General features: G+C 47.9%; 1 protein-coding gene across 4 annotated transcripts in view; it reads right to left on the reverse strand.

The window, feature by feature from the left end:
* The window catches only part of Styxl1 (serine/threonine/tyrosine interacting like 1), a 27,064-nt gene that overhangs the window by 4,296 nt on the left and 5,643 nt on the right, over positions 1 to 17,125 (reverse strand). Inside the window, exons 1-8 of one of the 4 annotated variants that reach the window (XM_021187084.1) lie at positions 15,570 to 15,672; positions 13,882 to 13,943; positions 10,827 to 10,961; positions 10,176 to 10,191; positions 4,347 to 4,492; positions 2,425 to 2,570; positions 891 to 988; positions 75 to 187 (exon numbers count right to left, since the gene is read on the reverse strand). In XM_021187084.1, the coding sequence (XP_021042743.1) occupies positions 75 to 187; positions 891 to 988; positions 2,425 to 2,570; positions 4,347 to 4,492; positions 10,176 to 10,191; positions 10,827 to 10,961; positions 13,882 to 13,943; positions 15,570 to 15,672 (819 nt within the window). Of the gene's footprint in view, positions 1 to 74; positions 188 to 890; positions 989 to 2,424; positions 2,571 to 4,346; positions 4,493 to 10,175; positions 10,192 to 10,795; positions 10,962 to 13,881; positions 13,944 to 15,569; positions 15,674 to 17,125 lie in introns of those variants that run through there. The other 3 variants (XM_021187083.2, XM_021187087.1, XM_021187086.1) reach the window with 3 other exon arrangements.

Here is a 17,125-nt window from a genome sequence, read left to right on the forward strand (position 1 = left end):
CCCCCGCTTTGACCCAGCCTTCTGCAAGCCAGGTGAGCACTTTCCCAGTGGAGCCCCAGCCCCAGGACACTTACCTTCAGTGTCTCCTCATTATAATGCATGAGTAAGGCCACCACAGCAGCAACACTGCGGCTGATGCCCCGGGTGGAGAAGACCAGAATGACAGAGTGGAGCCTGAGGTGAAGTTCTGCAAAAGGAAGAGAGAAGGGCTGTGCATGGCACTAGGACCCTCAGTGGCCATCGGGAGACCATTCTTGTAGGCCTAGTAGCACAGGCTGGAATTCTAGGTGTTTAGAGGCTAAGAGGAGAAAAAGACTGAAGTTCAAGGTCAGGCTAGGCAACCCAAGGTGTCACTGTCAAAAGAAAAAGGATTGGAGTCCTAGAATCCCCCAGTGGGGACTAGAAGCATGGCTCAGTGGTAGAGCCCCTGCCTAGAATCCCCCAGGGAGGGGTTATGGCATGGCTTAGAGGTAGAGCACTTACCTAGCATGTGTTCCACCATGGTTGTAGACCTCAAGTAGAAAAAATTTTAAAAGTGAAAGTGGTAAATTGTGGGCAAGTGAGGGATAGGGGAGGCTACTATCCCACCTCCAGCCACTGGGGCCATATTGGTACCATGTTGGCCATCAAGACCCCTAACCTGACTCAGCAATCTTGCTTCTTTTGGTCAACTCTAAACCCTGAGAATGACTGAAAGATCTGTCCTGAGCAGATACAGTGTGGTCCTGTCATGGGGGATGGGGTAGGACTCCTTCTAAGCTGCTAATGTACATATGGCTGAGGCTTCTGAGCAGCTGAATGTGCTAGATTTTATACTCTTTCCCAGGTCCAAGCAGAGAAAGACTTGTCAACACACGTGGAACACTCCCCAATCAGGAAATTCTCCTTACCTATAAAGTGACAGATGTGGCGGAAATAGGTAAAAAGAAAGGAGTCTGGAGTATCCTCAAGCTTGATATGCAAGAGCTTGTCTGCATTGCCTACAAAACTGAAGCACAGTGGTGAGTATCTGTTTCTTCTTTACTGGAGCATTCCTTCCAGGAGGGAGGCTTCTTAAGGCTCAGGAAGTAAAAGGAACTTCCAAAGCTCAGGAATGAGCAACTTGTAAGTCCCAGAAACTTCCTAAAACTTACAAGATTCACAAGGCCCTTCCCCAAGCTATACAGGTAGTAACAACTGCAGGTGAGAGGAGACTCTGGCCTGAGGAGCTGTCTGTGAGTCATGTAGGAAGCTCCTGGGTCCCAGCTATCAGGAATCCTGACTCAGCTGCTTGTGAGTCATCCATGTCCCTATAAGTCACCTCCCTACACATGTGCACCTGTTAAGTAACCGCAGGAAGCTCATTGGTTCTCTATGTTGGACTTACATGGTGGTGTCCCTTCTTTTAGTCTGTCACCAGTGTCCTATCCGGGGTGAGTAGATGGTTCTCCACATCTCCCCAGAAAAGTCACACTACACATGGTGGATCAGCCAGCCCTACTGTGGTGTTAATGTAGTGTAGTGTGTAATGCCCACAGACCACAGCACAGAACCCAGAAGGGAATAATTAGGGGCTGACAACAGGAGGACAGGAACTAGCAGAAATAGTACTGGGGGCTGGAAAAATGGCTCGGTTGATAAAGTGTTTACCATGCAAGCATCAGGATCTGACTTTGATTCCCAGCCCCTACAAAAAAAGGCAGGTAGCCAACAGCTGGAATTCCAGCACTAGGCCAATAGATCTCTGGCCTCACTAGCCAGCCAGCCTAGCCCATTTTGTGAATTCTAGGCCAGTGAGAGATCCTGTCTTTTAAATAAATGTGTCTAGCTCCTGCAGAATGACACTAGAGATAGTCATCTGGCCTGCACAGATGGTTACACACATGCATGTGCACGCAGAGAACGTCTTGACGTAAGACATCAGCCTAAAACTTGCCAGTGAGGGGCTGATGGTGTGGTTGGAGCATTCTATTAGAACCCTCCAATGAAGGAATGTGGCACAGCTCACCAGAAGGGCACGTGGCCAATGAGGGAGAGACCTGGGTTTAACCTCTAGTACTATTGTGGCAAAACCAGCCTCAAGCTGTGGCAGTCAGAAACATGTAAACAAGCAACTCAACCTAGAACAGAGCATGTGCATAGGGCACTGCCCAGGCAGCTAAACTCCTGCTGCACAGCATAAGGACCTGGGCCACAATATCTAGCACACACACACACACACACACACATCTGGAAACTGAGGGCTGGAGCCACAGACACAAATCTCCAAACTTTCTGGTTAGGCAGATTATCCACTCCATTAGGAGATTATCCACTCCATTAGGAGATTATCCACTCCATGAGCACCAGGTGCAGTGAGAGACCCTTTCTTACAAAATCAAGTGGAGAAATGACAGAGGAAGACACACACACACACATACACACAATAGTATCACCTTCACTTACTAGGGTGTTGTCTCCATGGAAATGTTGACATGTGCTTTAATTTTCAAGTCCTTGTGCATCTTAGCATTGCAGGCTTGACTGACTTTGCCCAGGTAGACCCTGCCTGGAAGAATCTCAACTGGGTATGGCTGGAAGGCATCCAGTTCCTGGGATGGGGAGAAAGAAGGCTGGTGTGGGTTACACCCACCAAAGATAACCGGAAGGTTTATCTCTGGAGGTGTGGCTCTACAGGTAAGCTCAGGAGAGCAAGCCTGAGACAGTGAGGGAGACACTCACACGTGAATGAATGCCTCACATGAGAAGCCAGAGGCCTGGGTGTAAACAGGCCTGACCCACTGCACCAGTACATAAACGGCTGTCCACAAAGACAGCCCCTTCCCTCATGGCTCCTGTCTGTACCTGGCCATACACACAAAGGTTAGAATTGACAATCTGTGACCCAAAACTTGTCCAGTTGAGGTTAGTGCTTGCTGCCAAGCAACTTGAGTTCAATCCCTGGGCCCCACGTGTTGGAAGAAGAGAATCTGGCATACATATATGCGCCATTGTGCACGTGCATTTGTGCTCATGTGCATACACATGCATGCACTCACGTGTGTGCCACAAAATAAGTCAATGTTATCAGAAAAAAGAAACCTAGCAACATCCTAGGTACAAAATTCTGAAAAGGCTGAGGTTTATTTGGCTCTCAGTCTTAGAGACTCCATCACGGTAGGGAAGGCGTGGGGGCCCTGTCCATGCAGTGAGGAAAGGTGCATGCCACAGAGCAGGAAGCAGGGTTAGCACACTAGAACCAGGAATGAGTATAACATTTAAGGCCTACCCCTAGGACCTTCTTCCACCAGTCAGGCCCGACCTCCTAAAGGCTCTGCAGCCATCTGAGGAGGACTCTGGCTAGGGAACAAACGTTCAAAACATACATGTGTGGGGAAACATTTCAGAGTCAAACTGTACACTGTCTGACTTAGCATACTGCCTCACACAGAAACCATACCCCTCTCTAGGTTCCTATGTTTGACCTCCCCATATTGTGTGCAGTGGTTTGTTTATCTTAGGGCCAGGGAGTAGTACTATTAGAAGGTGAGGCCTTGTTGGAGTAGATGTGTCACTGTGGGTATGAGCTTTAAGATCCTCATCCTAGCTGCCTGGAAGCCAGTATTCTGTTAGCAGCCTTCAGATGAAGATGTAGAACTCTCAGCTCCTCCTGTACCATGCCTGCCTGAGCACTGCCATGCTCCCATCTTGATGATAATGGAATGAACCTCTGAACCTGTAAGCCAGCCCCAATTAAATGTTGTCCTTGTAAGAGTTGCCTTGATCATGGTGTCTGCTCATAGTTGTAAAACCCTAGCTAAGACAATGTGTGTCTTAGAGTTTGTATTCCTGCACAAAACATCACAACCAAGAAGCAAGTTGGGGAGGAAAGGGTTTATTCCACACTGCTATTCATCACCAAAGAAAGACAGGACAGGAACTCACACAGGGTAGGAACTTGGAGGCAGGAGCTGATGCAGCGGCCATGGAGGGGTGCTGCTTGCCGGCTTGCTTCCCCTGGCTTGCTCAGCTTGCTTTCTTATAGAACCCAGGACTACCAGTCCAGGGATGGCACCACACACAATGCCCTTCCCCCTTTGCTCACTAATTAAGAAAATGCCTTACAGCTGGATCTCATGGAGGCATTTCCTCAAGGGAGGCTCCTTTCTCTGTGCTAACTCCAGCCCATGTCAAGTTGACACTAAACCAGCCAGTACAATGTATTAGCTCAGAATCTGTCAGCACGGATGGAACCACACCAGTTGCCCCAGGCTTATTTCTCCACTCTCACTTCCCATGTCCCCTCTCCCCATCTCCTCTGCCTTTGCCTCCCTTTACCCATCTCCAGCCTCACTTCCTAGGCACATATGAGTACTCTCCTGCCTCACCTGGGGCATCCAGATGATCTTCTGAGTCCGGAAGAAGTGGTACATGCCAGAGAAGCATTCATAGCCCCCTCTGAGGACATAGACAGGTTGGCGGGTAAAGTGAATGAGGATTTGTCCAAATTCCACGGCAGGTCCAGGTAAGAGTTCTACAGGCAGAAACCAAAGAGGTATAAAATGTATTTAGCATTTGCCTAGTGTGAGAATGGATGGCTACTTCCACTGGAAACAATTACTCAGAAACCCAAGTTAAGGGGCACATACAATTAAGAAAAAATATGACTCAAGGATAGAGTGTTACAAGTAAAGCCTTGTTTTTAAAGTCTTAAAAATATATTTATGGTTGTTTTGCCTGCATGTTTGTCTGTGTACCACATGTGCAGTGACTGCAGAGGCCAGAAGGCAATGTATCACCCAGAACTAGAGCTACAGACAACTGTAAGGAACTATTTGGGCACTGGGACTCTAACCCAGGTCCTCTGGAAGCGCAACCAGTCCTTTTAATCACTGAGCCATCTCTCTAGCATCAAACTTTTATAATTTTTCATTATGTGTATGTGTGGGTTTGTGTACAGGATACAGATGCCCATAGAAGCCAGCACAGGGCACCCAGTACAGTAAGATCCCCAGAGCTAGATTCTGGAACCTGAACCTGGGTCCTCTACAAGAGCAAAATGTGTGCCTAACTGCCATCCATCTCTCCGGCCCCATAGCAAACCTTGTATGGCTGAGTATCATTTCACTCTGTGGAGGAACTGCATTCGGTTTCCCCCATTCACTGGATTACTGAGACATCTGTGCTGAACGAAGCATAAGCTTTTGTGTGCCGTGTTCCCATTCTCTCGGAGTGTGCACCTCAACATGGACAATCCCCATTGCTGTCTGTACACGGGACCATTTGATACTCTTCCTACAGTTGGGTTTCGTTTGGGTTAGGTTTTGGTTTGGCTTGGTTTGTCTGTTTGGCTTTGGTGTTTTGAGACAGGGTTTCTCTGTGTAGCCCTCCCTGGATGACCTGGAACTCACTCTGTAGACCAGGCTGGCCTTGATATCAAAGATTTGCCTATGTCTGCCTTCCAAGTGCTCAGATTAAATGTGTGTGCCACTAATGCCTGACTTTGGGTTAGTTTTTAATTTTTGTAATATTTCATTTTTAATTGTGTGTATGTATGTACATATGTATGTATGTATGCATGTATGTATACAGGCATACACATGTGCCACAGTGTATGAATGGAGACTACAGGCCAACTCATTCTCAGCTCGTTCTCTCCTGTCCCCTTTCGGGTTCCAGGGATGGAACTCAGCTTGCGGGTCTGTTCCTAGGTGCTTTCTACCATTTTACTGACTCTGATTTTGTGTTTTGAATCAGGGTCCTGCCTGGGACTTATTATGTAGCCAAGACTGCCCCTGAAATTGTAGTAATCCTGCAGGCTCAGTCTCCAATACTGGGATGACAGTCGGGGGCCTCTGTGCCCAGGTCCTTTCCCACTGTGTTCCGTGGCATACAAAGGCCCAGAGCGCCACACTCTTGTCAACACTTGCTATGTAACACTTGTCGTATTTTAAATTGTGCCCACCCTGGTGGGTCTCAGGTGACGCCTCCTTAGGATTTAGTTTTATTTCTGAGAAGAAAGCTACGAAGCTCAGTCTGGCCTAGAGCACACTATTCTGGCTTGCCCTCCTGAGTGTGGGGATGTATCATTGTGCCCGGATGCGCGTGTGCGCACATGTGTGTGAGAGACTCATCCCGTGGTGCGCATGTGGAAACTAGTCACATTGCAGGAGTCTGTTCTCTTCTTCCATCATGTGGTTCCTAGACAGCATCTCACTGGACCTCTTTTTATGGTTTGTTATAAATTTAAACTCAAACCTTTCATAATTATGCTATATAATATGAACAATATTCATCACCCACTTGTCTAAACCTGATACCACCTAGGACCCTGGGGGACATATCTCTGAGTGCAAATGTGAGGATGTTTCCAGGGAGAATTAACTGAGGAGGGAAGATCTATCCTCAATGTGGGGCACTGTTTCATGGCCTGGGGCTGGGACAGAATAAAAAGAGGAAATGGAGGGCCAGTGACTGCAGACCAAACCCTCTGAAACTGTGAGCCAAAATCACTCTGCTCTCATAAGCTGCTGGTCAGGTCTGTCACAGCAGCATCAAAGTAACTAATCCAGACCTCGCGCCGCTTCAGCAGACAATCTCCATAACCCTGCATCCACTAAGACACCCTGACCCAGGAACACTGGTGCAGACCCTCCAGAGCCTGCCAGCAGGAGAAGGGCTCTGGAACTTCTGGGGCTGAGGAGATGCTCAGACAGCAGAGAGTCAGGAAAGCCTGAGGACCTTAATTCTGTTCCCGAACCCACATATGAACACTGGGCTTTGTGGTGTACACTGTAATCTCATCAATGAAGACAGACAGATCCCTGGGGCTTCACAGCAGGCTAGCCCAGCTGAACCAGGGAATTATACGTAAGGAGAGAGTCTCAAAAAAATAAGGTAGGGCTAGGAATTCAGTTCAGTGTGTAAAGATGCCTGTCACCAAGCCAGATAATCAGGCCTTCATCTCAGGACCTCTGTACAAGCTCTGGAACACACCCACCCTCGATAAATCACAGATATTATCTTATATATCTATAGTTTCAAAACCGTTTAGAAGGAGACCAGCATCTGAGGATCAACACCTAAGGCTTCTCCCATGTGTGTACCCACTCATGTGCACCCACACATACACACAAAATAAAATCACCTAGGGAAGAAAAATTAATTAGTTTGATTAAATAAACTGAACTTTTTCTCCTGAAGACAAGCACGGTCCAGAAGGGACTTCTCAGGCATAAGTGGCACGGAGCGATCCAGAGGATGAACCTGTGTCTATAAACCATGGTGGGAGAAAACTTGCAGGCATAAGGTGGAATTCACCTCCCTTCCCCATCAGAGTCCAGACAGTAGGTTACGGGCCACCAGCCGTGTCTCTCTTGAGCAACAGACTACTGGGTCAGAAGGCACGGGGGAGTTGGAATGGCAGCCCCAGGCCACATCAATACTGTCACCTTTAGCCTAGATATCTGCCTCCCCACTGCTAGAGACTTACAGTCGACAACTGTAGGGTGGCATTAAAGACAGTTAGGGACTCCCACAGAGCCTGGTCACCCTGCCAAGCAGCTTCAGCAGCTACCACACTTACTGTGTCAGAAAAGGCTGTTTGCCAAAAACAGTAGCTGGGTATGTTAGTGAATGCCTGCAATGCCAACACTCATGAGACTGAGGCAGGGGGATGACAGATTTGGGTTCCCTTGTCCTCAGCCTTTCCAATGGTGGGACTGCAGATGTCCACCACTCCTGGCTGAAAGATAGCATTTCAGCACACGTGGCTTCACAACAGCATCTGTTCGCTTTGGTTTGGTTCGCTTTGGTTTGGTTCGGTTTGGTTTGGTTTGGTTTGGTTCGGTTCGGTTCGGTTCGGTTTGGTTTGGTTTTTTGAAGAAGAGTCTCACTACATAGCCCTGGCTGGCCTACAAACTACTCCCTACATAGAGCAGGCTATCCTTGAACTCACAGAGATCTATCTAATTCTGTTTCTTCAGTGCTGGGATTAGAAGTGTATGCCACCAGACACAATCTTTACCACCCCCACCCCCCAAATCATCATTTTAATTGAGGAAAGTCACCTCTAGTGGAAGTGTTACATTTGGCTGTGGTCGCTTTCTGAGTGGGAAACTCCACAGCACAATGCCACCTCTTATAGAGCAAAAGTGGTTTTCTAAATCATACTTACTTACTTACTTGTGTATGGGGCCATGCATCTGCCATAGCACATATATGGAGGTCAGAGGACAACTAGTGGAAGACAGTTCTCTCCTTCCATGCGGGTCTCAGGAATGAAACTCAAGTCGGCAGGCTTGGGAGCAGGCGCCTTTATTGCTGAGCCACCTAAGCAGGCCCTGTTCTTAGAGCTCTAGGGTCCAGGTGGTAGTCCTGAAACTGTTAACAAGCTGGGCAGGTGGTGCACACCAGCAGTTCCAGCACTGGGCAGGTAGAGGCAAGAGGCTCAGAAACACAAGCTACAGTGATGCTGGGGCCAGCCTGGGCTACATGAGACCCTGTCTCAAAGAAGGTGGGGTCAGAGAGATGGCTCAGAACATAAAGGCACTTGCTGCCAAGCCTGATCACCTGAGTTGGATCCCTAGGACCTACATGGCAGAATCCACATGTATTGTAGCATGTGCATTACCATCCATCCATCCATACATACATACATATATACATACAACATAATTTTTAAAAGTTGTAATTGTGTGTCTGGGCTGGGGGATGTGCACATGTGCCCTCACTCCAGAGGGGTCAAATGCCTTGCAGCTGTATTAAGGAGAGCTGTGAGGTACACTACATAAATGCTGAGACTCCAACTCAGGTCCACTGAAGACCAAGGCCATCTCTCCAGTCCAAAATATACAAACATGTGAACAAACCAAAAGGGTTAAGTATGTAGCTCAATTGGTAGAGAGCTAGCCGAGCGTGGCCTTGTGTCCATCCCCAGCACTACACATGACATGGCAGCATATGCTTGTAAAACCAGCACTCAAAAGGTGGAGAGAGGACAGAAGTTCAAGGGCGTCAGCAGCAATCTAGTGAGTTTGAGGCTGGCCGGGCTACATGAGACTCTGATTTAAAACTAGCAAACCCTTACAAACTGTAGCCCAAAGGAAACCAAAAAGTTCCAAGCCAAAGACCACTTGGAAGTCTAGAAGGCGGGTGTTGTTAAAGGTGGGGCCTTAGCGCCTCCCAGTGGCACAAAGTGTCAATGTTCACCCTCATCTGTCAGCATGGGTCATCATCCCCAAACTATGGACTGAAAAGAGAATAAACCAGCTTCAGAACTTTCATTAAATGTCTTGTAACTGATTACATGTTTTTAGGGATTCTTCTGATTTTTAATGCTTCATTCATTTATGTGTGTGCATGCATGTGTATGTATATTAACACACACACACACACACACACACACACGAGGATATCAGAGTAAATTCTCTCCTTCCACCATGTGGGTCCTAGGGATGAAACACAGGTTGTTAAACTTGGTGGCAAGTGCATCTGCCTGCTGAGCTATCTACTGCCCCCGGCCCCCCTTGTGTAGCAGTGAGGACTGGACCCTGGGCCTTGTGCATGTGTGCACGAGAAGCAAGTGTTCTATCACTGAGCTATAGTCCTGGACAAAGTTTATTTATTTGCTTACTGAGATGAAGTTTCTCTGTGTAGCTCTGGCTGTCTTGGGACTTGTTCTGTAGACCAGACTGACCTCAAACTCACAGAGATCCCCCTGCCTCTGCTTCCTGAGTATTGAGATTAACAGTGTGCTATCTATCTATCTATTTTTATGACTATTTATTTATTTTGAGACAGGGTTTCACAGACCTTGAGCTTGCTGTGTGTAACTGGTAGCAGCTTTGAGCGTCTGCTCCTTCTACCTCCACATTCCAAGTGTGTCCCGTCACACTCTGTTTATGTGGTATTGGAATGGACCTAGGGCTTCTTGCATGCTAGGTGAACACTCCACCGACCAAGCTACACCCCCAGCCCAGGGTTTTGTTTATTTGTTTTCATTTGAAACATGGTCTCATTCTGCAGCTGTCCTCTATCTCAGGGTAACCCTCCCAGCTGACACTCTGATTATAATCTCTAGAGAGAAACATTTGGGTCTCCTGGAGGAGTGGCCTCTGAATTCTGAACCCATTTTGTTATTTAGGGCCACTAAGTTTGGGGTCACATGTTGTGTGCAGCCATAGAGGGCTCACTGCTAGGCATGTGAGTGATTTCACCTTCTCCTCCTCCTGTCTTTCATATGTGTGTGTATCATATGCAGCCCTGTGTGTGTGTGTGTGTGTGTGCGCGCGCGCGTGCGTGCGCACGCGTGCGCGTTTTTGCATGTGTAGATGTGCACGTGTTGCTGGAGATGGCTTAGTTAGTAAGCTGAGGACCTGAGTTCCACCCCCGGAGCCTGTGTAAAAGCCAGGCACAGTGGCACACTTTTGCTATGCTGGCACCAGGAAGGCAGGGACAGGTGGCTTCCTGGGACTCACTGGCCTGCCAGTCTAGCCTTCTTGACAATTTCCAGGCCAGTAGAGACAGTCCTAAAAAACAAGGCACTTGAGGACTGACACCAGAGACTGGCCTCTGGTCTCCACAGACCTATGCACACACACAGACGCACATACAAAGTAAACTAGAGAAATCATCCTGTCCTCAGGTAATGTGATCACAGCCACACAAAAATGAGAAACACAGTATGGTCCACCATTATTCGTGTGGTTGTAAAACCTGCTGGGAAGGCTCAGTGGACAGAGTGCACTCAGGAAGCAGAGGTCTTCCAGACAGCTAAAGGTGTGCAACTCGGCTTGAGAGACCCTTTCTCAAACTCCACCAAAAAGACAAAAGTTACCAGTGTCCTCCTCATTGTCCTCTCTTTCTACTTCTTCCTCCTCTTCCTCCTCATTCAGCTGCCGCCGTATGCACAGCTCCAGGGAACTGGTGTTGCTGTCGTACACGATGCAGTATCGCACACACTCCAGGTCTACAGACTCTGGAATGAGGTACTGATGAGCTCTCTGAGGAAACCACAGACAGGTTGCTGAGGGGCTCACCTGGCTACACTGTCCCTGCACAACACCCAGACGAGCCTGAGGTGGGCTGGGGGTCCTGTCCTCCTTCCCCCCATGACTCATGAGCTGGAAACCCCATTAATGGATGGGAGAGGCTCTTGAATCCTGGAGGGTCCCCCCTACCCACCACTAAGAAGGACAAAAGCAGGTCACTAAGCTGGAGATGGCCTGGCTGGAGAATGGCTGGTCCATGACCAGGCTCACAGCCCATCAGAGTTGCTGTGGCTGGATGAATGTTGGCAGGAGACCCAAACCCAAACCCATTCATGATGATGGGTCCTGAAGCAGAAGCCCCAAGTGAGCGAATGTCACCAGAACTGTGAGATGGGTCAAATGCAGGCTACCAGACAGCAGGACTGCTGTGACAGAGCACCTGATGAGAGGAGCTTGTGGAAAGAAGGAAGGGTTCATCTGGCTCACAGTTTAAGGGTACAATCAGGTGGGGTGACAGATCGTCAGGTGACAGCAGAAAGATGAATGCTGGCACTCAGCTGGCTTTCTTTTGGGGATAGGTAGAGGGGTCGAGACAGGGTTTCTCTGTGTAGCCCTGGCTGTCCTGAAACTCCCTCTGTAGACCAGGCTGGGCTGGAACTCACAGAGAGCCTCCTGCCTTTCGTCCCAAGTGCTGGGATAGAAAGTGTGTGCCAGCACCACTGATTTCATCTCATTTTGATTCAGTCTGGCTCCAGCCCAGGGGATGGTGCCGACCACACTCAGGGTGAGTGTCTCCACTTCATTTAACCCACTCTAGAAACCCTGCCAAGATATGCCTGCAGTTTTGTCTCCAAGACGATACTAGATTCTACCATGCAGCCACTGTTGACCATTAGACTAACATACCTTGTGAGCTTCTAGAACAATCTCTGGCATGTGACAGACCTTAAATGTATGTTTCACACACATGGATGAAGGGCGAGCATTTTACCGTGAGGTAGAATGTATTGGTGAGTGGCAGAATCAAGAAGGGTCACCATAATGCAAGTCCCCAAAGTGAAAATAAAAGATGTTGTGCTTTCAGTGTGAAATGTCTCCCACAGGCACAAGTGTCCCCAGATGATGACACTATTTTGGGCAATTAGGGAACCTTTAGCAGGTAAAGCCTTGCCAGACAAGGTGGGTCACAGGGGAAAGCCTTGAGGGTTTTCAGTGAAGCCTCATTTCTGGTTCATTCTCTGCTTCCTGACTATGGACAAAATGTGACCTGGTGGCTCACATGCCTGCTGCCATGCCTTCCCCACTAACACAGGACTATATCCCTGAAACTGTAAGCTAAAATAGCCTTCTCCCTTCCTCCCTTTCCGCTGCAGTTGCTTTGGTTGATGTAATGAATAAGAAAGGTAACTAATAAAGATGTTGAGCTCACCTGGGGAGGGGATGTAGTCTAGACACATCTATGTACTAGACACGTACAGGAACCTAACAGATGTTGTAGAACGCGAGGATTCCTGACTAGATGGCAGCTCAGAGTGTAGCCTTCACTTGCTCTTAGTGTCCTTGTGAGCCCCCTTCACTAAGGGAATCTGAGCCTAACACTGCCTGTTGCACCCTGGCCTATTTGATGCAGAAGTCCCAACAGAGGACATTCAGGGGGCTATGACAACAGAATAGTGTCAAGGCAGGAAGTTAAGTGCCACAGAGGTCTAGACTTACAAGGATCTCTGGGACACAAGGGGAAAATCGATTTGTCTAAGAGAATACTCAGGAGGGTGCCTGCTGCAGGGCGTTGGTCCAGGCTGAGGCAGGGGGATCATGAGACTCAAGATGGCCTAGACTACATAGCAAGACTCTGGCTAAGAATAAGTAAGAATAAGGGCCAGCAAGATGGCTCAGCAGGTAAAGGTACTTGCTTATAAGCCTGAGAACCTGAGTTCAATTCCTGGGACCCACATGTAGAGGTCATCTTCTGATCGCCACAAGTGTGACAGATACATACCCACCCCCACCTCCACACAGAGAGAGATGAGAGAGGAGGGAATAAAGGGAGCTGGAGAGATCACTCAGCAGTCAGCACTTGCTACACTTGAAAAAGACAAGTTCAGTTTCCAGCACCTACTTTGGGTGGCTCACAGCTTCCTATAGCTCTAGCTGTAGGGGATTCAATGGACCCAGTGTGCTCTTCAGGACTTTGCAGACACCAACACCCATGTGCACACACGCACACACACACACACACATATAACTTAAAAATAATAATACAGTAAAAATTGTAAGAAACATAAAGTAGATGGATAGAATAATGTAATAAAAAATTTAAGAATCCTAAGGTGAGTGATAAAAGAAGATAACTATCATCCTTTGGCTTATGCGTGCAGGTGGGTGAGTGTGTGCGCACATGGGCACATGTACACACACACACACACACACATGCTTGTGAATGATCAAATAATACACACACACATATACACAAGGCAAACAAAGGTTGGTACATGTTTTGGGCAGAGGGAAGGACTCTTTTCTAGTCACAAGTATTTACCAACAACCTGTACTGACCACCTACCAGACGGCAGAGACTAGACAAAGTAGACACAGCACCAAGCTCACAGACACATCCTGGAGGACCCAGAGAGCAGATGCACAGAGTCTGCATGGGCCTCCCAGAGACGGGATGCACAGGGGCTGCATGGGCCTCCCAGAGAGCAGATGCACAGGGGCTGCATGGGCCTCCCAGAGAACAGATGCACAGGGGCTGCATGGGCCTTCTTTCCCAGATCAGACACCAATGACTGCAGGACAAGTTGCCCACTTGATAACAGCAGAACAGGGAGTATTCACCAGGATGAGCTCTAGGGATGTGGGGGCGACTCATGGGACAAGCACCATTCCCACCACCCTGTCCCTCTGCTTCCCGTCCTCCTCAGCCTGATACCTTCTTCACTCTGAGGGCGGTGATCACATGGCTCTCCTCATACTGTCTTTTTGATCGGACATCTGGGGAAGAAAAGGGTTGAACTCAGAACTGGACGTGTGGAGGGACATGAGAACACTGGTGGGCAGGTGAGTAACTGTCCACTCAAATAGCTGTGGGGGCTGGAGAGATGGCTCAGAGCTTAAGAGCACTGGCTGCTCTTCCAGAGGTCCTGAGTTCAATTCCCAGCAACCCCATGGTGGCTCATGACCATCTGTAATGGGATCCGATGCCCTCTTCCGGTATGTCTGAAGACAGTGACAGTGTGCTCACATCCATAAAAAGAAAACTTAAAAACAAAACCACAGCTGTGATCTCAGCATCTAGTGACTATGAAGGAAGGAGCGACAGGAGGCGTGAGGATTGTGAGCAAGGGCTACGTAGTCAAATTCTCATCTTCAAATAAATAATGACTGTATTTGGGGGTGGTTACATGCCACACAAGTGGAGGTTAGAGGATAGCCTTTGAGAGTCAGTTCTCTTTCCACCACGTGGTCTCCAGGGACTAGACTCAGCCTTGACAGCAAATACCTTTACCCACAAAGCCATCTTTTCAGCCCCTAGACTCTGAAACAAAACAAAACACCCTCCTAACTTCACCACCTCTACCCCTTCGTTTTTTTGGGGGGTGAGGTGTTCAAGATAGGGCTGTTCTGTATAGCCCTGGCTGTCCTAGAACATGTTCTATAAACCAAGCTGGCCTTGAACTTGCAGAGACCCACCTGTCTCTGCCTCCCAGTGCTGGGATTAAAGGTCTAACACCACTACCACGTAGCTGACCTCTGAATTTCTTTGAGATGGAGTCTCACCATGTAACCCAGGAAGGCTGAAACTGTTGAGTGCACTGCGTTGGGCCCACAAGCCTGAGCCACCATGCTGTGCAGAGCTGCCCTTGATCTGGTCTTGAGTTGTCTTTCAGGTGCTGTAACATCAGCTGCAGCACCATTTGCCTTTGCATGTGTGTGTGTGGTGTGTATGTATCTAAGCAGAAAGAGTGTGGGGTGCATGCACAAGCATGTGCACATGCCCATGTCTTCCTCAACCACTCCCCACCTTATTTTCTGAAGCTAGGTCTCACAGAACCCAAAGCTCACCTTTTCAGAGTCTAGTTAGCTGCCTGCCCAGTGTATCCCATTCCCCTGCCCCGAGTTCCGGGATTACAGGCAGGCTGTCAAAGCTCTTGACTTTTATACGGGTGCTGGGGACCAAGCTCTGGTGTTCACCATTGTACAAGTACCTTATTCACTGAGCCTAATCTCCCCGGCCTAACCACAGGCAGCCTTTTGAACCAACCGTTCATTTCCCCCTCCTGAAACCCTGCTAACCTTCGAAAAGAAGGTTGCAGGCCACTCTCCTCAACATACCTGTTGGTTAGTACTGTGTTGATGTTTGTGTGTGTGGTGTTTGTGTTGTTGGTGGTGTGTTTGGGTTGGTGCGTGCCATGTGTCTGTATGTTGGTGTTGGTATGTGTGTCTGAGTTGGTGTGTTGATGTGTGCTGTGTTTTTGCATGTTGATATTTGTATGTGTTTGGGTTGGTGTGTGCTGTGTGGTCTGCATGTTGGTATGCGTGTTTGGGTTCGTGTGTTGGTGTGTGTTGCTATGTGTGAGTGTATACTGGTGTGCTGGGTTGGTGCGTTCTTCTACTTACCCAGTAAACAGAGGTAGTTGGGCTCAGCCAATCTGGACAGCTTGGAGACCTGATTCAAGATGTTATAGAGTTCTGTTGGCTCACAGAAAAGCAAGTCAGCCATCCTACGGGGAAGATTCAACAATGTACACATTTAACAGACATCTTTCCTTTTAAACGAATGGCCAGAAAATGAGATACTGAATTAAACACTTCAAAAACTGGAAGTCAGGGGCTGGGGCTATAGTTCGATTGACAGAGTGCTTACCTAGCATTTGTGAATCACAACATATGAATATGCAAATCAACATGAATATGTAACTGTTACAACATATGAAGTCATATACTACCAAGGAAGCTGTAAATGGTTACTATTTCATTTCTTCTACTGACTGCTCTTCCAGAGGTCCTAAGTTCAATTCCTGGCAATCACATGGTGGCTCACAACTGTCTGTAATGGGACCCAATACCCTCTTCAGGTGTGTCTGAAGACAGCTACACTGTACTCATATAAATAAAATCTATTTAAAAAAACATTTGAAAGATTGATTTTAAACTATGTATTCATGTGTGTCTGTGTGTGGGTATATACACATGTAAGTGCCAGTGGAGGCCAGAAGAGGGTGCCAGATCCCCTGAACCTAGACTCACAGGCAGTGGGGATTACGATCTTCTGCAAAAGCATCATGTTCTTAACCACAAAGGCATCTCTCCAGCACCTAATTACTAGGGCTGGAGACGTGACTCAGTGGCTTCCATCATTCATTACTCTTGCAGAGGGTCCTAACACCCACATGATGGCTCACCACTGTCCACAGCTCCAGGTCCAGGGGAGCTGACAGCCTCTTCAGGATTCCATGAGCACAGCATACACATAGTACAAATATAAACAGGCAGGCGAAGCACCTAGCAAATAAAAGATTTAAGTGTGTGTGTGTGTGTGTGTGTGTGTGTGTGTGTGTGTGTGTGATGGCATGCACATGGCTACCACAGGACAACTTTTAGGAGTCCATTCTCTCCTACCATGGGATCAAACTAAAGTCATCAGGTATGCACAGCATGCTTTCTCACACTAAACAACCTTGCCCAGCCCTAGCAGTCACTTATAGTGCACTTCCCAGTTATGTCATTGTGTGGTTATAGCTGCATTTCCTGCTGGGTGGAAACCTTGATAAGGTTGCCTTGCCTTCTGTGGTTATTTCTAAGGCTTAGCTTAACAGGTGCTCATTAATTGTTTGATGATAATAATAATAATAATAATAATAATAATAATAATAATAAGAGCTGTTGAGTTAGCTCAGGGGCAGGGCATTTGCCTAGCATGCAGGGACCCAAGGCTCAAGTCCCAGGGCTTGCATTCACACACACTTACAGATGCACACACACAAGTAGAAGAAATGAAATAGTAACCATTTACAGCTTCCTTGGTAGTATATGACTTCATATGTTGTAACAGTTACATATTCATGTTGATTTGCATTTTTTTTGGTTTTTCGAGACAGGGTTTCTCTGTATAGCTCTGGCTGTCCTGGAACTCACTTGGTAGACCAGGCTAGCCTCGAACTCAGAAATCCGCC

Source organism: Mus pahari, chromosome 23 (genome assembly GCF_900095145.1).
Source record: "Mus pahari chromosome 23, PAHARI_EIJ_v1.1, whole genome shotgun sequence".
Classification (NCBI taxonomy): Eukaryota; Metazoa; Chordata; class Mammalia; order Rodentia; family Muridae; genus Mus; species Mus pahari.